The 26890-nt window shown below is 38.2% G+C and overlaps 2 protein-coding genes across 6 annotated transcripts in view; one reads left to right on the forward strand and one right to left on the reverse strand.

Annotated features, from left to right (window-relative positions):
• The window catches only part of Nckx30C (solute carrier family 24 member Nckx30C), an 85289-nt gene extending 75073 nt beyond the window's left edge, over positions 1–10216 (reverse strand). For 2 of the 4 annotated variants that reach the window (XM_034979410.2, XM_034979409.2), the window contains exons 1-2: positions 9447–10216; positions 1027–1050 (exon numbers count right to left, since the gene is read on the reverse strand). In XM_034979410.2, the coding sequence (XP_034835301.1) occupies positions 1027–1050; positions 9447–10160 (738 nt within the window). In that variant the 5' untranslated portion in view covers positions 10161–10216. The remainder of the gene's footprint in view (positions 1–1026; positions 1051–9446) is intronic. The other 2 variants (XM_034979411.2, XM_069505444.1) reach the window with 2 other exon arrangements.
• A 2698-nt stretch (positions 10217–12914) lies between these two features.
• Positions 12915–26237, forward strand: LOC117991802 (BOS complex subunit ncln). 2 transcript variants are annotated; one of them, XR_011237925.1, is made up of 11 exons: positions 12915–13212; positions 13665–13852; positions 14199–14385; positions 15200–15330; positions 16001–16213; positions 16836–17057; positions 18727–18894; positions 19886–19979; positions 21164–21293; positions 24171–24412; positions 24454–26237. XR_011237925.1 is itself a non-coding variant. In XM_034979413.2 (10 exons), the coding sequence occupies exons 1-10, from the start codon at positions 13038–13040 to the stop codon at positions 24310–24312; spliced, it is 1650 nt and encodes a 549-aa protein (XP_034835304.1). In that variant the 5' UTR covers positions 12915–13037; the 3' UTR covers positions 24313–26237. The 2 variants fall into 2 exon arrangements, 1 of the variants encoding a protein (XP_034835304.1); XM_034979413.2 differs by having other exon boundaries at positions 24171–26237.
• Positions 26238–26890: the final 653 nt, after the last annotated feature.

Here is a 26890-nt window from a genome sequence, read left to right on the forward strand (position 1 = left end):
ATTTTATTTATTATTTTAATTTTGTCAAGTTCAGCGGTACAGCCGATTGTTTATTAAGAACAATATAAGCGTCAATAAACAGAGAGTTGTCATGATGGACTAGGAGCCCGTGAGGGCCAGACATTGGTGACTTTATAAAAGCTGAAAGTTTCTCTGCGCGTTGTCCAAAACAGAGGGAAGAACGATCAGCGACTATGAAGTTTGGATCATCATGGCTTTGGCAGATAACAAGTAACAAAGGTACTAATGTATGACGTGATTTCTAATACTATTCCGAATAAAATATAAAAAATTAGACTTTATACTATGACGTGTTTTTTTAAAGCCACCATCATCCAAACAAACATCCAAATAAACGTTCCTCCCAGTGTTGGGGACAATGCGCAGAGAAACTTCCAGCTTTTTTAAAACAAGGAAGGTCTGGCAAGCGCTGGCTCTCTATCATGTGTTAAACTAAAATCCATGCTAAATTCAGTTATCTACTCTCAGATCAAAAGCTGTATTCTATGTAGGTATCTACATCTATAAAAAAACAATACTAATTATTTATGGAGAAAAGGGAATTTTACCCATTTCTAGAGTTCCGTATCAATTTTTGCTGACTTTTACCTGATATAGAATTATTAACCTGTTGCGAACACAATTTTAGTAAAAATTAAGAACATTATCATGCGCTTTGAAATTTTATAAATACGTGTATTAAAATAAATTGATGTGTAATAAATAGTAAGCAGCTGAATTGAATTTCCTTAAATTTAATTAAAGTTATGTGATGTCGTATGTCAGACATACGATACTATAGTGAGCCTTGTTAAGTTAAACAGCGATACATAAAAAATTTATAAAAATTGGTGAATATAAATATAATTAAAATTTCAACTCTACAGTGTATTTGGCGGTCATATACCACAGTTTGAACAATTTAATCGCAAAGAAGCGTTAGAAAAGAAAGCGAAAGATAAAATAGAGAAAAGTATAGGAAAAAGTAAAGAAATAAAATAAAGATGCTAGTAATAACTCACTCACCAACGTCTGAGCGGCAGTCTGGTGCTGTAAAAACAGGCTTAAGTCAGTATAGCCAATCAAGAAGTCGGAAAGAACGGACGTAGCCAGAGAAAGGTAAAGGTAAAACTACCCCACAACGCTCGAGTAAAGTAGAAAGTGCCCAGAAAATAGTGCAAACCCACTGAAGATAGAATTTTTGAAGAATTTTGAGTTTCTTTTATTACCTCTGGTTTGGTGTTTATCCATCTTAAACTGCATCATCTCATTAGTTAGACCGTACCTAATAATTTGGAAATTTGCCCTAAAAAACATAAAGTTACAAACATTGGATCATTAATGTCTTTTGTTGCATGAAAATTGTGTCTCGTTTGTAAACCGTGAAAAAGGCATACCTAAGCTTTTTGAAATATTTTGAGCGTTTCTATTATTTTAACCCACCCGAAAAACATTATAGGAAATGAATATGCCGGACCCACCTCATAATAATTTACTAGCAACGCTAATATAGGAAAATTTAAAGTTACAAAGTAAGTGGAAAATACTTATTCGAAAAATAATAAAAATCGAGTTGGTACGCTTTGTGTTGTGAAGTTTTTAATGTTGTGTGTAGTCTTTAAACTTAAAGTATAATAACGTAGCGAAAATTAGATGTAACCGACATTTTTAGAGAAAAGCGAAACCTATAGGATCACTTTGTTGTCTGTCTGTCAAGAAACCTACAGGGTACTTCCCGTTAACCTAGAATCATGAAATTTGGCAGGTAGGAAGTCTTGTAGTACACGTAAGCTATAAGTATTTTATTTCTTTTTATTTGTAGGTAGTGACCTTCGTAATCAAAGCCACTGTTTAAATGCGAGTCAGCATAACGAAGAAAGAATCGTGAAGTACCTAAGTAATAAAAGAATGAATTAATCTCACCCAATCCAAGTTAAGTCGCTTCTTATAAATTAAAATTTTCATCGTTGAAATTGAAAGACGAGCATAATAATTCTTATTTATTATGCATTCATTAAATTCTGACTTTCTTTTATTTGGGCTAAAGTTAGCTATTTTGAGCCCCCACGTTGGACTACAATACCGGCAAGTACAATAAATGGAAAAACTTTTTGACTAATTTACGAAGTGAAATAGTCACTAAGTGAAGTGAAGCTTCTGAATAAAGAGAGAAAAATAAATTGCAAGATAGTTTATTAATTTCATTATTATAAAAAGAAGTAACAAGTGTTCATGAATAAATAATTAGTATTTTCAACTTTTAAAATAAGATTACTATAAGTACGAAGAGGTGTATCATATGAAAGGGCTTTATTTACCTGTACCCGTAGTACAAGATTTTACGTCTCACCAAACCAAACCAAATTCGAGAGTCGAAATACTTCCGCGTTACAGTAAACTGGATCTTAAATGCCTTGTTTTAAAGCTCAAGTTTGTTAATTAATTCTACAGCCAGCGCTCCAAGCGGAAACATTGCGATATTAAAATCAGTGGCATTGAATATTTGACTTCAATTCAAGGTGGTTTAGGTCCATTTTACTGTAACGCGGAAGTATTTCGACTCTCGAATTTGGTTTCGTTTGGTGAGACGTAAAATCTTGTACTACGGGTACTGTACATTCTAATTTTTATTTATCGTGCAAAATGTCAAGAAATACGAATGTAGTACGGAAGTTTTTCGAGAAGTGCGAGTTTTACTCGCACTTGTCCGGTTTTTAAGTGTTTTTATTTTATTCAAATACAAGTTAGCCCTTGCTTGCAGTCTCACCTAGTGAGAGGCAGTCTAGGATGGAAGCGGGCTAACCTGGAAGGAGTATGGCAGTTTTTGTTATACCCTTTGGTTTCTACACGGCATTGTACCGGAACGCTAAATCGCTTGGCGGCACGGCTTTGCCGGTAGGGTGGTAACTAGCAGTGGCGTGCACAGAGTTTGAAGCTAGGGTAAGCATTAGTAAGATAGGCCTTAGATACACCTTATTACCAAAGAAAAATGAGCACTGATCATTTCAACTAGGGTAAGCAGTACTTTTATGCCTCTATGATATGCACGCCACTGGTAACTAGCCACGGCAAAAGGGGGTAAAATAGGGGTTCGAAATTTGTGTAGTCCATGCGGATGAAGTCGCGGGAATAAACTAGTTTCAGATAAGTAAAATTATTATTTGTAACTCGAAACACGTCCGACTTCCATCAAGGATATAAAATTTGTTAAAGTGCCTACATACGGGTATCATTTCAGCATTAGGCGATAGAAATTGGGCATGTTATTGAAACTAGAACTGCAGGCTGGAAGCGAGCCAGAATCGCATCAACACTGTCTTGTAGTGCACTCGTACGTAACTATTGCACTTCGAGTATATTGATCGGTGTAATATTTACTACGCTACGGCTTACTGCGCATTCGTACTTTTTATTTATTCATTATAGGTATACGCTTGACCACAATCACACCTGATGGGAAGTGATGATGTGGCCTAAGATGGGACGCGTTTACCTAGAAGATGCCTATTCACTCTTGTTTTAAAGATACCCGGGTTGTAATTGGTAGGAAACACATATCGCGGAAGAGTATTCCAAACCTTAGCCATACGTATGAGGAATGATGACGCAAAACGTTCCGTGCGTGTAGATGGAATGTCGACGACATAAGGATGGAAACTCGCCCGACGTCTTGCGGTTCGGTGGTAAAATGGTGAAGGGGGGACAAGATCGAAGAGTTCCTGAGCACACTCTCCGAAATATATCCTATAAAACACTGATCTGACTGAGTAACTTACCTACTGGGTGGGGAACCTAATTTGTTAATTTAGTTTTACGTAAGTAAAGAACTTACATCTTTAGATCAGGAATAAAATTTTAATTATTGTTTCGTGGACAAAATAATCAGCACCCTTATTATAAATGCGAACGTGTGTTTATTTGTTGGTTCGTTGATTTGTCCTTCAATCACGTCGCAACGGAGCAACAAATCGACGTGATTTTTTGCATGGGTTAGTTTAGTTTAGTTTAATATTCTTTATTGTACACCAAAAAGAAAAGACACAAAAAGAAACATGTAAAACACGCGACTTCACGCGGATGAAGTCGCAGGCATCAGCTAGTAATCAGTACCCATATTATAAATGCGAAAGTGTGTTTGTTTGTTGGTTCGTCCTTCAATCACGTCGCAACCGTGCAACGGATTGACGTGATTTTTTGCATGGGTATAGATAAAGACCTGGAGAGTGACATAGGCTACTTTTTATCCCGGAAAATCAAAGAGTTCAGCTAGTAAAGTATAAAATAGAAAAAGATAAGCATGCAGGCCCTCACACTTGTTCATTAGAGTCCAATAGGCGCTCTAAGATCTATAGAGCGCCCTTTGACTTTGCTCAGACTTAAGATTGAGTTAAAACGAGACAGATTTATGTGAAAGATATACATCTGTCTCGTTTTAACTCTGTCTTAAGTCTAAGCAAGTCAGAGTGCGCTCGATAGATTTCACCCTGAGTCCCAGCAAGTAGATACATTTTTGGGTCAAAATGGTTTAACAGGGTGGCGGAATACGCTGGAGTTGCTGGCCAAGTCCGCACTAGGCCATGCCGCGACCTTGTTTCAGGCAGCAGGCTGTCCTATTTACAGCCACTAGATATAATGAGTGCTTTAGATTCGTGCGGAGTGGTTCGCGATGTTGAATACGCTTTAAATGTCAATTGTGTGACGTAAACTTGTAAAGCTGGATCTACACTGAGTGTAGATACAGCTTGTCACGGTCCATCCGTTTAACAGATTTTGATGAAAATTGAAAGCTCAGATATAGTTTGTATCAATGGCGAGCACAGGCATTGAACGCAGGGTAGGCATAAGTTAGGTAGGCTATCTATTTAACGGCAGGTCATTAAGAAATTAGCACCGAGCTAATTCAACCTAGTTAAGCTGTGCATTTATGCCTCTATGTTCTGCACGCCTCTGGTTTGTATCCCGGTGACGGACATTGGCTATTTAATTAATAGTTATAGTATAATGACTGGCTTACGCTGGCAACTTTGTCTGCGTGGAATACACAAATTATAAACTACTATTTCACCCCATTAGGGGTTAAATTTTTAAAAATCCTTTAGCGGATTCCTACGTCATAATAGCTATCTGCATGCCAAATTTCAGCACGATCCGTCCAGTAGTTTGAGCTGTGCGTTGATAGATCAGTCAGTCAGTCAGTCACCTTTTACTTTTATATATTTAGATTAGTACCTAAGTATACATTCACAAAATGCAAGCATTGATAAGGCTACTAGATAGAATCTTCTTATCTTATCTTCGTCACACAAAGCTCGCCGCCTGCCACTCTTTGGCCAAAGTCGAAAGCCTCTCGGCATACCACTCGGCCTTCGCTACGTGCTCAAAACCGTATTGATATTATTTTTGTACAATTTATAATTCAAGAGCTTTCCTAAATACGCCTATTATCAGATGCCCGCAAGTTCTTCTGCTTTACATGTTTTTCTTTTGTGACCGATTCACAAAATTCTGTAAAATAATTCCAGTTCTAGACTGGAGTATATAACATTGTACTGTGACAGTTATAATACTTACTATTCCAATTACAATCCGGATACTTTAAAACAAGAGTGTACATATAATTATTATTATTATGGTTAACAAATAAACTATTAATAAACTTAAATCTAAAAAAACAACATAAAATTAAAACTAACATAAATTAAATTAAATCTAAGACCTCATCGAGACCACCACAGCAAGGCATTGTGCCCAAGATGCTGGCGGCATTACCCCTTTGGATGACCAAACTAATTCTTTGACCAAGGTAGCTGCCAGCTCTCGGGTCCCCGGTTGACTCGATAACTCTTTTCGCAATTTAGAGTGTACATGCATATTCTAACGCGTCCTATCTAACTATTCGGTATTTTAAAATATATAGTACTACAGTATTAGATGGTGAACGCAACTTCGTCCGCGTGGATTTAGGTTTTTTAAAAATCCAACTCTTTAATTTTCCGGGATAAAAAGTGGCCTATGTCCTTCCCCGGAATATAAGCTACCTCTGTATCAAATTTCATCAAAATCAGTTAAACCGTTGGGCCGTGAAAAGGTAGCAGTCAGAAAGACACACTTTCGCATTTATAATATTAGTATTAAGAGATTTTAAAAGTTGTATACTTATTTATTACCAAAAAAAGTTCGACACGTTTATGCAATTAAAAAAATTATTTAGGTGTCCTAAAACATCCATAAAAATGTTTTTCCTGTATTCGCTATTTTATGGTTATATTATTGTGTATGCTTTAAAAAACAAGTAGACATTGGTTTAAAAAACCTACCGCAAATAAGTTAGGAAGATTTTATTTTATGATACTCCTGTTTTATTTGAGTTTTAAAAAAGCAAAACATTTGCGATATTATTTTATAATATTTTATTCATTTTATAGCATAAAAGAACTTTTTTAAACATTTTATTCATTCTTGGCACTGAATATGAAAACTTGAGAGTTCAGAACATAAATTGTGAAGAATAGTTTTTGCTTAGACGTTTCATTTCGGATGAAAATGGTGCAGCTAGAATATAATGCAGTGGCTTTTTATAGACAAGCTGACGCCTTTTCTCCCAGCCTAACCTTGAAAGCTAGATTTTTTGTAGGATAGTTATGAGGTTCTCTCCGGCGCAGTTTTGAGCGCTTCGATCTTAGAAGTGGGAGGTATCGGGTTTGATCCTGGCAATCCATCAAGGAAATCAATCAATCCATCAATTCAAGGAATCCGAGGCTCAGGAGCTTTGCAACCTCATTCCTCCTTTATCTTTCTACCACAGGGCAGCACGAAACCGTGAACGTTGGCATTTTTAGGTGGTCGACACCCGACATCCAATTTTCAATCTAATTTCGGAGTGTGCCTAAGAACTTTTCAACCTGGTTCCTCCTTCACCCTACTACTATCGTACCGCAAGGCATCGCCAAGGATACGTACGAAGCGATTTGCCTCCTCATTTCTAATCCGAACCGCTAAGATTTGGAACACCCTTCCAGGATCAGTTTTCCCCTCCAATTATAATATGGGTACCTTCAAGTCGGGAGTGAATAGGCATCTTCTAGGCAAGCGAGCTCCATCTTAGGCTGCATCATCACTTGCTACTAGGCAGCCCAGCGCTAGTCTATAAATTAAAAAAAACTACTACGTACGTATACTACTCGTACGTAACTCTTTTGCTCAACGTCTCTGACACGAACCGACAAGGTGTGGATTTCCCCAACGCCATTCGTGTTTTCTGCTAAGTAAAACTTAAATACCTTCAAGGCAAGAATGTATAGACATCTTCTAGGCAAGCGCGCTCTAATCTAGACCTCACCCTTGTTTTTTATTAGGTACTAGCTGATGCCCGCGACTTCATCCGCGTGGATTTACATTTTTCAAAATCCCGCGGGAACTCTTTGATTTTCCGGGATAAAAAGTACCTAGCCTATGTGTTAATCAAGGGTATAATCTGTCTCCATTCCAAATTTCATCCAATTTCGTTCAGCCGTTTTTGCGTGATTGAGTAACAAAGCTAAAGTATATGCTAACTTGTTTCTGAATAAATAAATAAAACCAAATTACGTTTTTATGGAAAGCGCTAGGGAAACTTTTCTCATCAAATGGTAGGTCAAGATGTGTTTTCACTAAAAAAAAAAATTCTGTACCTTTTTTGTGTTTTGTACTGTGTACTGTGTTTGCGCTTTATGGTTCCAAATAAAGGAGTATCTATCATTTATTTATTTATTTATTTATTTACTTAAGTGTAAGATGAAAGCAGACTAACTTGCAAGAAGTATGGTACTAGGCATCGTATGGGAACGCTAAATCGCTTAGCGGCATATCATTACCGATGGTATGGTAAGTAGGTTATTACAGTAAAACCGCAACATTTTTGTATTGTTTTTTGTTTTCATACAATCTGACATGAAAAACATCATGGTTGAGTTCAGAATTATTTTTAATTTTTATTATAATAGCAAGTTTAAAAAAAAAAACGTAGCTCGTCGGCCGTAGCACCGTAGCCGCGTAGCCGACCGTAGCTATTCGACGTAGCGCTCTGCAGCAAACAATCGCTACTTTTATTCAGATATTCTTCATTGTATGAAGTATGAACCACGGTCTATGAATATTTTGTTTTGAATTAAAAAAAATGGAAGGTAGTCGTAGGTAAAGTAACAAAAGTAGATTTTTTATTAACTACTGATAGCTTAAGAAAATTGACAAATACTTAATATAATTTTTAATTGCAAACTACAACACCATACTATATTATAACGCGTAAAATTTAACTCCTCACGCGCCATTTTAACTTTATGTGTCAAATTTTATGTCAAAAGTACGAGTAGTACTTTTGGCATGACAGTTGACACATAGGCCAAATATGGCGAGTGAGTTCTTAGAATGTATGCACTGTAAATCAGTTTAACGGTCCTTGTGCAAGTTACCATAAATATATTAGCTCACAGTAATAATAAAATTAAGTAGTTTATGGTGAGCCTACAGTAGCGTTACGTGAGTCAGGGCTCGCCTCTAGTCTCCATAACAACGCGCCTCAAACAACCATTTACATCATAAACACACTGCTTTATAAACATTACCTCCTATTACCTACTTATGCTACCCCACATGGCAGTAAAAAAACTTACTTATCTTTTTATCCTATGTACGATTCGAATGTCGAATGTTTGGACGTCTAATAAATATGTATCAAAGAAATCATACAGAATTAATTAAATAAAAATGCGGAAATTCCCAGTCTCCATAACAACGCGCCTCAAAAAGCCCTTTATATCATAAACACACTGCTTTATAAACATTACCTCCTATTACCTACTTATGCTACCCCACATGGCAGTAAAAAAACTTACTTATCTTTTTATCCTATGTTCGATTCGAATATCGAATGTTTGGACGTCTAATAAAATCAAAAATGCGGAAGTTCCTACTTTGTCTCCAAAATAACGCGCCTCAAAAAGCTAATAAATATATTGAATAAATATGTATCAAAAAAATCATACAGAATCAATTAAATAAATATGCAGAAGTTCTTTGTTTTAATCTTAAATCCAACCGATAAAAATACTGTGCGATTTATGGTGCTTTTTTTTAACATATGATATGAATATTTAACGACTTATTTTTATACGATTAGGTACTAATGTGCGTTTAATATTAGTGATGACAAATGATAGTTTTGTGTGAAGTTTGCGATATCGATAAGATGAAAGTAATTACGTTTCGATAGAGTACTAGGATACTAACTGTTTTCAAAACTATTCTCTACCTAACCATTTCCTGGTATGCGACATGGATTTGGAACGTCAGAAAGCGTGCCAATGGGTGTTTATTTTTAATAAAAATTGGTAATAAGTTTGAGATTGAGTGCGTTTATGTAAACCAAATCCACGTCAGTGTGCATGCAGGTGTGCGGGCGAGCTCACCGTAGGCATCAGCTGATCCGTACTCCGGACTCGGGTCACCTTGTTTTTGTATATCAGCTTCTTGAGCGCTCGCTCCACCGGCTGGTTCCATCGCATGAACATCACGTACGCGCCGTACAACGAGAACAGTACCAAGGCCTCCTGCCAGTATATCACGTTATCACGGAAACAGTATATCAACACGAGCAGGCTGACGGAGTAGAAGGTGCAGTCGCGGAACAGCGGCCACCACGTCAAGGATAGGGTCGTACGGGAGAACAGAGCGCACGCACCGATCACGAACAATATGTTGAAGACAGCGGAGCCGACGATCGTCCCTATCCCGACGTCGTCGAAGGAAACGAATACGCCGATGATGGAAGTGAACAGTTCTGGGGCAGAACCGCCCGCTGCCATGAACGTAGCGCCGGCGACATCGTCTCGTATTGCGAGTCGCTCGATGATGACGTCCAGCGCTGGCACGAAGAACTCGTCGCAGACGATCGCGAGTGCGACGAACATGTACCCCATGCCGATCACGTGGAAGACAACGGCACCCGAGCGGCGCTGCTCCTCCGTGAATAAATCGTCAGGGAACAGTGGGGTCTTTTCGTCGGCTTCGGGCTCAGGGGTCAGGTCGGTTGCGAGGTCGGTGAGGTCAGGGTATAGGTCGGTCGCGTTGGGCTCGCCAGCCCGCGCCGCCGCTAGCAGCGCGAGCAGCAGCGCGCCACCCATCCCGCGCTCCCGGGGGCTGCGAGCGCACTGACGGACGGACCGCTCAGTCCGCTCACCGCTCGCCCCACTAAGCGGGGCTGCGACAACCCCCGACCGATCCCTATCGACATTGCTATTCTTTTTCCGAAATTCCACCGACATCCGCGGCGATTTAAATCGTATTCGAACATCGAGCGCTGTTTTTTCCGTTGTGCTTCTTGAAAAACGAAATCTTTGACGCGATAACATCTCTATCCCTTTGGGAATCGAAATCTCTGAAAAATGCAATGTTTTCAACTTTTCATACACCTCAAATATGAAATTAAATTTTATAAGGTTAGTAATACAGTCTGAATATTATTGTAAAAACGCAATTGCCAAATTCCTTGCCAGATTTGCAGCCCTTTGAGTGGTTCATTCTCTTGACGATTTGAAAGCACATTGTAAAAGTGCGAAAAGCTTGTAATTTTTAACGCCCGACGCAAACAGGCTATTCTATATTCTATGGAATTGTAATCGAGTATTAAATCGATACACCGTCACTCGGATGTGTCATATCCAGATATCGATAGTATCGATAGAGGGTCGGGTCTAGCCCGCGCTCCCCGCCCAGCCGCTCGATAGCACCGCACTGCGCCGCGCCGTCGCGCGTCGCCCCGAGCCGCGAGTGAATAGAACCTGCCCTAAAAACACTCTACCACTCTACTACGACCAATGCGTGCTGTGGCGTGCAGCTCATAGAGCCATAAACGCACTGCTTACCCAAGAAATAGTTTTCAGGGTTCCGTAGTCCGTATCCAAGGGCGCCGACAGGACACTATGACTAAGCCTCCGCCGTTCGTACGTCCGTCTGTGCATCCGTCCATCCATCCGTGCTTGCGTCCGTCTGTCAGCGGGCTGTATCTCGTGAAACGTAATACTTATGGTAGAGAGTTTAAATTTTCACAGAATGTGTATAATTTCTATTGCCGCTATAACAACAAAATAAATAATAAAAATTTCAAAATGACTGCCATGAAAGTTAAAAAAATGTTTTTTTTTGTAAGACAGTACAAGAACCCTTCGTGTGCAAGTCACTTATTTTATCATGGTAAAACTAACCATTTTCCCAAGTCCAAGGTCTATAAACTGAATATTGGCGCGACAATGAGGGCCGTAAGCGTAGGGTACAAGACCTATAACAGTACCCGGCAGGAAATATCGACCTTTAGAAAGATAGCGGTTTCGTAGAGCGTTGTCTCTGTCGTTGAGACCGACAAAACGTCACATAGGTATGAGTGACAGAGACAACGCTCTACGAAGCCGAAACCTCTTTCGCCTGTCAATCTATTTCCTTTAGTATATTTCAATACTAGATTTAGGTTTTTAAAAATCCCGTGCGAACTTTTTAATTTTCCGGGATAAAAAGTAGCCTATGTCCTTCCCCGGGAAGCTAGCTCTGTAGGTACCGAATTTCATCAAAATCGGTTAAACTGTTGAGCCGAGAAAAGCTAGCAGACAGACATGCAGACACACTTTCGCATTTATAATATTAGTACGGATTTCCTGTCGGCTACTGTAATGTAGTAGTCTAGAAGAATTTTTCATTTATTTCACTTTAAAAGGTCAGTTAATATCAAAATAGAACATCTTTGAAACGTCAGCTTTTAACTGCTGGAAATAAAGGTATTATATGTAACATAGATATTAAATTATGTAAAACTAGATGATGCCCACGACTTCGTTCGCGTGGATTTTTAAAAATCTCACAGGAACTCTTTGATTTTTCGCGATTAAAATTAGCCTATATTGTGTTAATTCATACGCTATCTCCATTCAAAATGTGAGCCGCACTGGGTTAGGGCGGGGGCTGTGCGGGTGTGCGGGGCGTTCCCATCTGTCGCGTATCATAGGTGTCAAGACTGTAGCGATATTTTTAGCCCCCTAGTAGCTAAATGGTTGTAATGTCTAGAATAGAATAGAATATAATAATTTTATATACATATCAAAAATTGCGGACCGGCAGGATTCGAACCCGACGCTCTGACCGTTAAGTTACGGTTCGCTTGCTGTCAGTGGCAATTTTTGATATGTATTTAAAATTATTTAAAAATTTCCTTGAAGTGTCGGTAAAACACTATAAAAATTATAAAATATAGAATATAATTTTATTGTTATTCAAGTAAACTTTTACAAGTGCTTTTGAATCGTCAAATAATTTAAATTACCACTGGCTCAGGTGTAGGTTGTAGTATTGAGGGTAATAGTAGATATATTTTGGGTAGGTATCCAATTTGGTTTAAAATGTCAATAAACGTTTAGTAGGTAAATCGACACAGAAGTTCTATAGATTAATTATAGGCCAGGTTTATTCAAAACTAGATGATGCCCGCGACTTCGTCCGCGTGGTTTTAGGTTTTTAAAAATCCCGTGGGAACTTTTTAGTTTTCCGGGATCAAAAGTAGCCTAAGTCCTTCCCCGGGATGCTACCTATCTTTATACCAAATTTCATCAAAATCGGATTAACGGATGGGCCATGAAAAGCTAGCAGACAGACAGACAGACGGACAGTCAGACACACTTTCGCATTTATAATATTAGTATGGATAAAAAATATATTTGGTGAGTTTAGTCATTTTCAACTAAATCGATGGTCAATATTAAATTATTACCTGTTATTAAATTCTTTGATAGTGCGTAAAATGAAACGCAAACCATAGACATCTATTGTGTAAAAAGTACTCTGTGGTCGTTACGTTAAGTCACGTAACGCAAATTGTCATTGTGATTTGTCTATTAATTTCATTGACCGAGTTTCCAAGTTACCCCACGTAAGGTTTCTCTAAATGAGATATTCTATTACAAATTGATTTTTCCGCGTTAATTACATTAACAAAGTGAATAAAAACAGTTTCTAAAATGTGGCTCGACCAAGCGGACGGGTTCGCGGAGATTTTTCGCGGTTACCTGCCGTACTATTTGCTCGTAGTTTTCCCGATTTTCATCATTATGTCGCCAGCTAACCCTGTGGCGGCTTCTCATGAGTTTTCCGTGTACAGAATGCAGCAATACGACCTTCATACCGTACCCCATGGTGAGTTGAAGTCAGAAAATTAAAGACTTATTTTGTAGTGTAAAAAAATTCGAGGTTATATTTCCTATAAAAAAAAAACATTGGTGCAAAGTTTATTTATTTAGAAAAAAATTACTTATTTGTATGTTATTTAATACAGCAAATGTAAACAATTTTAAATAGGTAGCAAGAATAGGTAACAAATTAATTTAAAAACAAAAGTTGCCTATTAGATTTTAGTTCTATGCCTTCGTTTTGTTTACACTGTGTGATATGAACATTTATCAGATTCTAATGCTAATTTATGAGCCTTACTTGTTGGGAGTTTGATTAGTTTTAGACATAAGTGATGAAAATAAGGGCAAATGGTATTTATTCTCTCCGAAGTTATTCATGGGGTTATCATGGGACCAACAAATTCCTGAAAGGCTGGCAACGCTTTAGTTCCTCTGGTACTTATATATTTTTTACAGGATGTCGCAGTGCCAGCTTCAACCTTGAAGGCAGGTCCCTATCTTCGTGGAGCATGTCTCGCCACTGTGTGGTTGCCCGCATCCAGGATATCACCATTGACCAGTTTGTGGAGATCAGGAACAAGGCTGGTGCACTGTTGCTAGTGCTGCCCAAGAACGATACTTTACTGACGGACGAACAGTTAGAGGTAATGATCTTAAGCTTATTTTGTGGTTTAACAATATATTATAATGTAGGTAACAGGTTTATACCATGATCAATTTGATCAACTTGGTCGAAATGTGAACTGATAAAATCATCAAATTAATTACGATATGTACCTGTTATCTACATTAAAACAGACTAGTGACCTGCCCCGTCTTCACATGGGTAGCTTATTTCAATTTTCGTTGGTATCTCAATTTTTTTTAAAAATAAGATGTAGCCTATGTCACTCAGAAAATAAATAATGTAGTTACTGGTGAAAGAATTTTGAAAATCAGTTCATTATTTCCAGAGATTACTTCCTACAAACTATACAATTTTGTTTACAGCACATCAAACTGTTAGAAATGGCAATGATGCAGCAAGAGATCAGCATCCCAGTATACTTTGCAGAGTGGAGTCCCGACTTTGAGGATATCATCAAAGACTTGCAGCACAGCTTCATCACTGATGACAAGTCGGGAACTGCCCTGGAAGCCATGTTTAACACTGTGTCTTCTAATGGCTACCAGATTGGTAAGTGATGACAGTTCTTATCACAAACTAGCTTATGCTCGCGACTTTGTCTGCGTCTACTACACAAATTTCAAATCCCTATTTCAGCCCCTTGGCGGTATATCTACGTCATAAATTTCAGCCCGATTCATCCAGCAGTTTGAGCTGTGCGTCACTCTTCCTTTTATATACTTACTAGCTGATGCCCACGACTTTGTCCGCGTGGATTTAGGTTTTGATAATCCCCTGAGAACTCTTTAATTTTCTGGGATAAAAAGTAGCCTATGTCACTTTCCTGGTCTTTGACTGCACCCATGCAAAAAATCACGTCGATCCATTGCTCCGTTTTGACGTGATTGAAGGACAAATCAACAAACCAATAAACCAACAAACGAACACACTTTCGCATTTATAATAAGGGTAGTGATAGTACGCGACAGGTCGAAATGGCAATCGGGGAGGGAACACCCCGCACACCCGCACAGCCCCCGCATTAACCGAGCGAGCATGCGGGCGAGCGAGGGTGTGTGGGGCATCCCCCATCTCATACCCTGATTACCGCGTCGGCTTATCGCGGACTATACATTGCCGTATGACGTATCGAGATGGCTATTTGACCGCCAGTCATTTAAGGTGCCTGTCCACTGGTACGGAGCGGTGCAGAGATGTGTTGAGCAAACCAATCAGATTGTCGGTAAGTAACGTGATAATTTTATTCCGTCATCTGACAAAACTCTGATTGGTCAACTATACACATCTCCACTCCGCTCCGCACCAGTGGACAGGTAGCCTTAAGCGTCCGTACGCTCCTGCTCTTATATAATCTTTTTTCTAGTTGTGTCAAGTCCCACCCCTGCCAAGATGGACTCTAAGCCAGTAACTCTTCACGGCAAACTGGTGGGGCGCTCCGGAGCCGCGCAAACCATTGTTATCGCCGCACATTACGACTCTTGCAGCGTTATTCCTGTAAGAGAACCTAGTTTTTGTCAATTAAAATGGTACCTTCTTTTACCATTCTTATGTTTCTACACAGAACTGTCAAAGTTTTTGGCATTTTTAGGACTGCATTCAAAAGTAAAAAAGGAACCCTTGTACAATCACTTTGTTGTCTGTCTGTTGTGTCTGTCAAGAAAAGATAGGGTACTTCCCGTTGACCTAGAATCATGAATTTATATAGCACAAGTAAAGGAAAAGATCCGAAAACCCGTAAATTTGTGGTTACATAATAAATAAATAAATAAATAAGCCTTTATTCAGACATGTTTCATTTTTACAGTAATAATTGTTAGTTGCTAATAATAGGTACAAGATTACAAAATATTAAACTACACGATTTTACATAACTATTATTTATATTAAGTCTTGTACTGCCTCGATAGCCTACAATTCGTCTGTTTGCCACTTTTTGGCAAAGGCCTCCTTCAATTGCCTCACATCACAAGAAAATTAAAATGAGGACGGGGACTTCTCCGGTTGGCCGAAGGCCGAAAATTAAAATGTGTTCACGAACGAATTAGGTTACTAAATCATCATAGATGGCGCTGTCCATAATTACCTTGCGGCCACATAAAAGTGTTATATCTTGTACGATGGTATGGAACCCTTCGTGTTTTTTAAATTATAGTTGTAATTACAGGAGCTCTCGTTCGGCGCAGACTCGAACGCGTCAGGCGCAGTTGCGGTATTGGAGCTAGCGCGTATATTCTCAAGGCTCTACTCCACCGCCGCGGTGCGTGGAGGCCCTACCTTAGTCTTTATGCTGACGTCTACTGGGCACTCTCTTAATTATTTTGCCACGAAGAAATGGTTGGAGGAACATTTAGACTCTGTCGACGCTTCGTTGTTACAGGTTTGTAAACTTATAATACAGTCTCTAAGAGACTATGCACACTGCGTATTTTTGACGCGCCGCGCCGACGACGCGCGTTTTATGAACGCGCGCTCACGACGCTGTTATCAAAAAGCAGATTATCGCGCGAGAAGCGCATGCAAAGCCTGTTTCGCTCGTGAATGGGTCTATGCAAGTCACTCATTTTCGTTTTTCTTTTTTTTAAATCACTAATAAAGCCCGCGTACGCAATGTTGTCTCGTCTGGCTCCATTAAAAATTACTACATTTAAGGAGTCTGGTTAGACCGCAGAGATTTGTGCATACATACGCGAAACTGCAGCGTGTCTATATCGCCGTATCAGCGTTTGTGTACAAAGGAGCGCTTACAGCGCCACTAATTTTTTGTACGTGTGCAAAGGTTTACTGTCTGCGTCTGACCTGTCTGTAACTGACCAATCAAAAAGTGTACAATAGTACCCAACAGGGGTGTTACGGATATTTCCGGATGCATCCGCATCCGCAAATGCGGAACATTCGCATTAATTCAGACATCCGCGTCCGCATCCGCTGATGTGAACTTCTACTAATCCGCATCTCGATCTATAGTTTAGTATAAACTAAAAAATTGTTTTTTTTTTCAGGATATCTCCTTCGTAATGTGCTTAGACTCTATATCATCAGGCCCAATGACCATGCACGTCTCCAAGCCCCCTAAAGCTGGGTCTCCAGCGCAGTCCATGAAGTCCCGGATCGGAGCGCCGCTAGTACATAAGAAGATTAACTTAGCTGACGAGTTGTTGGCGTGGCATCATGAGAGATTCAGTATAAGACGGATGACTGCCTTCACTCTTAGCTCATTGCAGGCAAGTTCCTACACTATAGTAAACATATTTAGTCATTGCATTGCAATTACTTAACACGTTTTTGAAATACTCTTCTGCTTAGTACATAAAGGCAGATGACGCGTTTTGTTACGAAAATTGGACTATTCTCATATCTTTTGGACTTTGTCATATTATTTCTTGGACTATTGTCATATAACTGGAAAAAGAGTAGCATGAGAGATTCAGTATAAGACGCATGACTGCCTTCACTCTTAGCTCATTGCAGGTATGACTTGTTTAGTAGTAACTAGCTTATGCTCGCGACTTCGTCCGCGTGGACTACACAAATTTCAAACTTCTATGAAAAAATTCAATTTCAAAATCTTTTCTTAGCGGATGCCTATGTCATAATTGCTATCTGCATGCCAAATTTTAACCTGATCCGTCCAGTAGTTTGAGCTGTGCGTTGATGGATCAGTCAGTCAGTCACCTTTTCCTTTTATATATTTAAAGATCATCATCATGATCAACCCATTACCGGCTCACTACAGAGCACGGGTCTCCCTCTCTGAGAGGGGTTTTGGCCATAGTCTACCACGCTGGCCATGTGCGGATTGGTAGACTTCACACACCTTTGAGAACATTATGGAGAACTCACAGGCATGCAGGTTTCCTCACGATGTTTTCCTTCACCGTTAAAGCAAGCGATATTTAATTAATTAAAACGCACATAACTCCGAAAAGTTAGGGGTGCGTGCCCGGGATCGAACCCCCGACCTCCGATTAGAAGGCGGACGTCCTAACCACGAGGCTATCTCAGCTCTTTAAAGATACTTTCACAAATTAAATTACTTCCATGTGAAGGCATGCATAAAAAATATCGCAACATTTCTGAGTTGACTACACACAAAAACATTTTTTAATAAGTATTTGGTTTTATGAAACCGTAATCTGATATCCGATGCGCTTGAAACATGTGTATCCGGAAAAGTTGCGGAAATGTGGCCATTCATAATATTTAGTGCTCAATACCAGATACTATGATGTAAAAACGCTGTGAATATGGTCGAAAATGTTACAAAAGTTACATACAGTGGACCCCCGGTAGTCCGACAAACACTTTGCTGGGCAGTGTCGGACTATCGAATTTACTGCCTAAGACCCCTTATAGTCCGGAATATTTTACAAAAGAGTATCTTGTGATCCGACAAATTACGATTAAAGTGGTCTAAAATATCACATTTTGCTTTAATTGTCAGTGTTTTGTGCTTTCGCTTTTGAGCTTGTGACGATATTACTAGTTACGAATACGTACCTAATACATAATGAATAAACAGAAAACAATGAACACACGCTAGACCACACCGCTATCTTCTTCAAACTTCAAATTCAAACTAAGCAATCAGAATTAAAACAATACTCTACGCGTCGAGCACAATACACGTTATGACGTGTTCAATCATCAATGCATTAGCGAAGATTGTCATGTCGGATTACAGGGGGTGCCGGATTAGACAGGGGCCGGATTACCAGGGGTCCACTGTTTGTGGTCGGAAAACTAGCCCAATTCATAGCATAGCATTAAATAATAAGAAGCTGTGGTTAAGACGTCCGTCTCCTACTCGGATGTCGTCGATTCGGTTCCGGGCAGTTTAAAGCAAATTTATTCTGTATATTACTGTAAATGAGTACGTATTATTATTTCCAGAGTTACAAAGACCCATCAAGAAATACTCTTCTGGATAGGTTCTCGGAGGGTTCCTTCAGGAACATAGCTAAGAACATAGCGACCACTGCTCGAGCGCTCGCGTCACACATATACAACCTCACTGAGGAAGAGAGCGACGAAGACTCCGCGCTTTATGATGATGCTTTGGTGAGTAACACTTTTTACTTTCAGTCATTTAGTATTCCTGTGCTTGTAGGGGCTGACTAGGCATTATTATAGAGGCTGACTAAGCATTACTCGGTAGTTAAAAATGTCCCAAAATTACACTCCCCGAGACATCCCAACAGTAGTGAAGACAAACCTCACAGTCACGTCTGGGTCACCACTGTGATCACGTCGGGGTCACCCTTGTGATCACGTCGGGGTCACCACTGTGACCACGTCGGGGTCACCACTGTGATCACGTCGGGGTCACCCTTGTGATCACGTCGGGGTCACCACTGTGATCACGTCGGGGTCACCCTTGTGATCACGTCGGGGTCACCACTGTGATCACGTCGGGGTCACCACTGTGATCACGTCGGGGTCACCCTTGTGATCACGTCGGGGTCACCACTGTGATCACGTCGGGGTCACCCTTGTGATCACGTCGGGGTCACCACTGTGATCACGTCGGGGTCACCACTGTGATCACGTCGGGGTCACCACTGTGATCACGTCTGGGTCACCACTGTGATCACGTCGGGGTCACCACTGTGATCACGTCGGGTCACCCTTGTGATCACGTCGGGGTCACCACTGTGATCACGTCGGGTCACCCTTGTGATCACGTCGGGGTCACCACTGTGATCACGTCGAGGTCACCACTGTGATCACGTCGGGGTCACCACTGTGATCACGTCGAGGTCACCACTGTGATCACGTCGGGGTCACCACTGTGATCACGTCGGGGTCACCACTGTGATCACGTCGGGGTCACCACTGTGATCACGTCGGGGTCACCACTGTGATCACGTCGGGGTCACCACTGTGAGGTTTGTCTTCACTACTGTTGGAATGTCTTGGGGAGTGTAATATTGGGACAGTTAATTATACACTTCAAACCTTTTGACCAGAGTTTATTTGTGAGCGCGCTGTGCGTTGATAGATCAGTCAGTCTGTTACCTTTTCCTTTTATATTTTATCTTGTATGTTACAGAGCGTCGATGAGGCGTCAATCAAGCACTGGTACAAGTTCCTATCGACACAACCCAGGTCTCCGCAGATCATCACTGCCGCACCGCTTAACGGTGGTAAGGAATTAATTATATTCTTCATCATCATCATCATCATTACCAACCGATAGACGTCCATTGATGGATGGTCTTGCGCCGCCTGAATTCAGCGGCTCCCTGCCACTCGTTTGATGTCCTCTGCTCACCTAGTGTCTTCCATTACTGCGTTTTCTGGTGCGACCTCGCCATTCCAACACCTTGGGACCCCAACGTCTATCAGTTTTTCGAATTATGGGCCCTACCCATTGCCACTTAGCTTCGGAACCCGTTGAGCTTTGTCGGTTACTCTGGTTCTCCTATGGATTTCCTCATTTCTGATATGTATTGATGACCTCCCTGGCGCAGTGGTAAGCACTCTGGTTATTAGTGGGAGGTCCTGGGTTCGATTCCTGGCAGGGGTTTGGAATTTTATAATTTCTAAATTTCTGGTTTGGTCTGGTGGGAGGCTTCGGCCGTGGCTAGTTACCACCCTACCGGCAACGCCGTGCCGCCAAGCGATTTAGCGTTCCGGTACGATGCCGTGTAGAAACCAAAGGGGCATGGGTTTAATAAAAACTGCCATACCCCTTCCAGGTTAGTTCAGATGAGATTGCAGTCAAAGGGCTAACTTGTATCTGATTATAAAAAAAAGTGTTAATTTTGAAATTACAATGGCAACGATTCCGTAGTCTTTCCCTAAACTAAATTTAGAGTATCTGCATCCTTTTCTTTTAACCGATGCAAAAAAGGACAGAACATGAACTTAACATTTAAAGACTCTAAATTTTAGTGCACGCTACAAATTTAAACAGTAGGCTCGCGACTGTGCGCTAAAATCACGGGTTTTACCATCTTTTTTTTTTTTTTTTTTTTTTTTTTTTTTTTTTTCCTACCATAAAGCACCATTATAAAATGGCAGCTTTATTACTACTACCATCTAGCCTATGGGCTAATAAGTAATATTATTCTAGCTTAAACTTCTACTTATGATTAATTTTTAAATCTAATTTACAGTCCAATAACTGTCCTTAGTTTATTCTAACACGTACTTACAGTTCACTATGTTCTTGTGACCTAACCATGTGTTTTAGCATCTAAAAATAAAATTGAAAACTGTCAAACTGCGTCTGTCCTTTTCATATTATATTAGTAAGAAGAGGATGCGAATGCTCTAAAATTTAGTTGTGCTCAGAATCAGTACCAATATAGACTTCGCTTTTAAGGGGTGACAGGGGCGCTAGAGCGAGCATTATCGCGATATATGGAGGTGACGGTGACCTCGCACGCGGTGGACAAGCGCGAGCCGGAGTACGCGCTGTACCCGCCCACCAGAGCCCAGCTCTTCGTCTACAGGTAACATGAACATTTATACACGTCTCATATGTCTCACGGTCACTGAAAATCAGCGTTGGGGCGTCTGGTACCTCAGATATTTGCTCTAGAGGTTTGTCTGTCTGAGGGGCCCGACGCACTGTGGAAAATGGTAGTACAACGCCATATCAAAAATCGTTTTTGTCAATGTCGCAAATTTCATATTTTTTTTAGTTTATTTATTAGTTTAAGAGTCTAACTAAACTATAATGTAGAAATTTTGCACTAATAATATAAAGTTTTTTATTTGCAAGGCCACAAACTTTTTTATTTTTACGGACGTCCATGTTAAGACACTTCATCACATTCAAAGTGATTTTAAAGTTAAACTTTGTAGGAATATATGTAAAGTATTATACATTTCTGAAAAGCTCATTATCTGAACATTTTTAAACAACTAATATTTTTATAATTTTATGTTAACGTTAACGTTTAAATAATTGTAAAATAAAATAACGTCAAAAAAAGGATTTTTTTTAGGTTCGTTGAGACTTTTAATAGTTACCCACGTTTCCCCACGCTTTACATTTGATGTTGATTTGTAGCTTAGTTAATCATAAAAAACATTTATTAAAATTAGCTGCGCATATTTGCGCTTTTCGAAGTTATCGATAAAAATGTGACAAAAGTCAGAAAACGGAAACCCTTTCTCTATTGCGGCTTAGAATGTAGACTTTTTATATCAATAGTTTGCGGTCTTTTTTGTATCTTATAATAAAAAATATTTATATTAGTACTTTTAACATATTTTGAACTTATTTACGAGTGTCAAATTTAATCAAAATGCACACTACAATTTTTCAAATAATATATATAAAGAGACATGTATTTCTTTATTTACAGTTTATAATTATTAATTATAATTAAACAGACGAGACGTTTAGTTGTTACAAATATGATATACTTACGTTTTTTGTTAATTCTTTTCAATGTATCAAGTAGGTATTCGAAAAAAAATTACTTTCCTATATTCAAGGAGAAAAACTTTTGAGGCATGATCAATAATTTCGAAAGAAAATATCGTCTGATGACAGCATAATAGTATTATGTTTTATCATCAGTGTTATTTAAAGACATGTTATTCCTGCTTTTAGTAAATGATGGAAAAAGGATCGACTTTTACTTATATGAGTTTTAATGAATAACAACAGTAACTGGTTAGACTCAGAATATGTAATAACTTTATCAATATCAAAAGATATTACAAGTGACTCCACACCTTCTAGTTCTTCTGGAAAACGTGGAAGACCGGGCATATCTTATCATACAGACTCGTCATAATCCAGCAAAAAAAAAGAAAGAATGCTATTTATAATCCGTACCTACATAACCAACATAATAAAACCGTAAAACGTGAAGATTATTTGAAAGTGTTTTTGAAAGTGAGCTAATTAATTTCAGATCCCGAAGTTTACAAAATAAAATATAGTGCAATACTATACTATGCAGTTTTACGACAAAAATATAATGTTTTAAATTCATGTTAATTTATTTTCAATTTATTTCTTTCAGTTTTTGTTTAAGAGTTATAAAAATAATAATTTTAACATTAGAGCAATATATTTTATATTTTTCTTTAGTATTGATTTGTATTTTGAAATTAAGAATAAAATAATTAGGTTTCGTGCACATTATAACTTGTATTGATAGTTTAAAAAAGAAAAATAAAGGTAATTTTTGTACTCTGAATTTTATTTTAATTTTTAATATATTTTATAAAAATGAATTATATGAAAAACACATTACATTTAAAGCCTTATATACTAATCTATATTAGTGCAAAATTTCACAGTATAATCTTTTATAATAAAAAAGTTATCGATTTTTGATCCGAAACAGACCTCGATTTTCCACAGTGCGACGTCTCAACACAAGCTGAGTGGCCTACCTGTTCGAGGTGTTGCACTGCTGTACAGGACGATATTGCCTACACCATGTACCACCTATATACCTCGAATAAACATTATTCTATTCTATTAATTATTCTATATGCCATATCTACCGCATTCACCACTTCACCCCATCTCCTCCATTAGTTCAATGATATTTAGGACTAGCTGATGCACCGCGACTTCGTACGCGTGGATTTACATTTTTCAAAATCCCGCGATAACTTTGATTTTCCGCGATAAAAAGTAGCCTATGTGTTAATCCAAGATATAATCTATCTCCATTCCAAATTTCATCCAAATCCGTTCAGGCGTTTTGGCGTGATTGAGTAACAAACATCCACACTTACACATTTATAATATTACTAGCTTATGCTCGCAACTTCGTCCGCGTGGACTACAAAAAATTCAAACCCCTATTTCACCCCCTTAGGAGTCGAATTTTCAAAAATCCTTTCTTAGCGGATGCCTACGTCATAATAGCTATCTGCAGGCTAAATTTCAGCCCGATCCGTCCAGTAGTTTGAGCTGTGCGTTGATAGATCAGTCAGTCAGTCATTCAGTCAGTCAGTCAGTCACCTTTTCCTTTTATATATTTAGATTAGGATTAGGATTCTTCTCGGTAGGAACGGCATTCCGAACCAGTGATAAATTGAACTAGTTGACGATTCAAAAGCACTTGTAAAAGTTTACTTGAATAAAAATATATTCTACTAGCTTATGCTCGCGACTTCGTCCGCGTCGACTACACAAATTTCAAACCCCTATTTCACCCCCTTAGGGGTTGAATTTTCAAACATCCTTTCTTAGCGGATGCCTACGTCATAATAGCTATCTGCATGCCAAATTTCAGCCCGATCCGTCCAGTAGTTTGAGCTGTGCGTTGATAGATCAGTCAGTCAGTCAGTCAGTCAGTCAGTCAGTCAGTCACCTTTTCCTTTTATATATTTAGATTATATTCTATTTGCAGTGTGAAGCCGGCAGTGTTCGACCTAATCCTGACTCTGGCGATCGTCGCGTACCTCTCCGTGGTATACTTCGCGATACAGCTGTTCCCGCGCTTCTACGAGGAGTACGCCAAAATCATCACCGGGAAAGCCAAAATTAATTAGGCAGATGTTATTTATTTTTTACTAGCTGATGCCCGCGACTTCGTCCGCGTGGATGTACATTTTTCGAAATCCCGCGGGAATCCTTTGATTTTCCGGGATAAAAAGTAGCCTATGTGTTAATCCAGGGTATAATCTATCTCCATTCCAAATTTCATCCAAATCCGTTCAGCTGTTTTTGCGTGATTGAGTAACAAACATCCAAACATCCACACTTTCACATTTATAATATTATTAGTATTTATAAGGCTAGGGACCGTGTACCAGAAATGGTACATGTGTCCCTAGCCACATGATAGTTATTAGTATATACATGTACCAAATATGGTACATGTGTCCGTAGGGCCCACATGCTAGTTAATAGACATGATCAGAAAAGGTACAAGTATCTACTAACTTGCCTACTTACTAAAAGTTGCCGTATGTACCAGAAATGATGCATGTCTCTACTAACGTGTCTACAAAAAAGTTGTGGTAACTCTTCGTGAAGCGGACGCCGCCGTGCTGTCCGCACACTTCTAAAATTTTCGACACCATATTTGAACCAACATGCCTATCTCGTATTATTTAAGCATCGATTAAGGTACAGTCAAATTAATAAAAGCGGAATCCATACGCGAAAATTCCGCTCCAACCACAAAGCAACACAGTTTAGTTAGCGAATCAGTAGGCTGGAAACCTCTTGCAGTGGGTAATTAAAAGATGTTACGAGAAAAATCTGTCTCCTATTTAAAAAAAAACTTTAGTACACTCTTAATATTTCAAAAATGATAAAAAATTCGGTTGGACAAAGTTATTATTTATTACTAAGATAATAAAGTTGTTTTTTTTTATTTATTTTCATTTTTTATTTGTACCAGAAAGTTGTAACTATAAAGAAAAAATGGACAGGGAAGCACTTATCTCTATAAGAGATCCCTACCAGTGACCCTTGGCAGTGAGTGGTTGTAGAGGTAGTAGAATAGGTACAACAAAGATATAAACTATTCATTTAAAAATATATATTATTAATAGATATTATGCTATGGTATATAATATATACATACATATTAAAATAAGCTTACATAAATATATATTACTTATATAAATAAAAGTTACATAAATAACTTAAGTATATTTTTAGCCTCCAACCGAATAATATTTTCCTTTATATGATACGAAATAAAACTAATTTTAATTTTTAACCTAGAACAAAATTTACGTTGGTTACAAACAATTTTACCCTGTATTAAACAATTTAGTAGGTGTATTAAATTAAAATTAGTTTAATTTCAAAACTTAATTAAGATAATTTTATGTTAAGTCCAAGGTAGTGGGGTTTGAATTAGAGTGAAAAAAATTGGTCAAGGTAATAGGTAGTTTACAAAAACGAACAAAATAATAAATTATTATGTTGGTTGTAATTTATATAAATTATTATTGTTAAATCGGATAGATGCCTAATTTGATAATAATTTTTTCAAACGCAATTTAAATTTCAAACGGCGGCCACGGGATAGATAGGTCGATCGATCGATCGAGCAATAGGAATGATTTTTTTAAAATTTCAGGGCTAAGAAAATTCTCGAAATTTTCAGGGTTAGGAAAATTTTAGAAACTAAAAGGAAATTAAATGAGTTATAGTTTAAGTAAATAATAATTAGTATTAAGTATACATAAGTCACAGTAGCGACTCAAAGAGTATGATTTATAAATTATTAAATATTTTCTAATTTTATTGTTAAGTTGAAATGGAGTGTGAAAAATATCATTAAAAAATCATAAAAGACGTATAAATTAAAAGTATTAAATATTTCGGTTTTTGTCATAATATTACTATAATACATATTATATTTTCTACCGTTTAATTTGCTTAAATGATAAATTATTATCATAACATAAAAAACAGAGTGAATATATATCGTAAATAAAAAAGCGATAAATAATTGAATTTGAATTTGAATTTGAAATATATAAAATTATGGATTGCAAATAAATATAAACTATATTATTGTCTCACAAATAGTTTCATATATTCACAGAAATATTTAAATATTGTTACATAATAGCTATTTACCGTCCTCGAGTTCCTTGGATTGCAATTAAATTTTTTAGTCCAAATAATAACTCACAAATTAACTTTACATAACAATAGTTGAATATTTATTAACTAATATGTTATAATTATTACTTGCTGTTTTAGTTCGCGTGTATTCATTTTTTTTAATTCAGTGGGAAATCATCTTTGATTTTCCACGATAAAAATGATCAATATTATGTCCGTATCGTATCTTCAAGCAAAAAATCACGTCGATCTGTTGTTCCTGTGGCGTGATTGAAGGACAAACCAACAAACAGACCCCTTTTGCATTTATGGTAGTGATAACGAGGTACAGCCCGCAAATTTTTTGGCTCGAATGACTCTTCTAATGCGTAGTATTACATTATAGGTTTTAAGGTTAAAAGGCAACAGAGAGACAGTCAGTTTCCCATTTATCATGTTACATATAGATATAATCTATTTTTAAATCGTAGAACCATTGCATCGACATTTTGCTAGTCTACAGTGAGTAAACAATACATTTTTGTATAGTTAAGTTAG

The sequence above is a fragment of the Maniola hyperantus genome, chromosome 20, assembly GCF_902806685.2.
Source record: "Maniola hyperantus chromosome 20, iAphHyp1.2, whole genome shotgun sequence".
NCBI classification, from domain to species: Eukaryota; Metazoa; Arthropoda; class Insecta; order Lepidoptera; family Nymphalidae; genus Maniola; species Maniola hyperantus.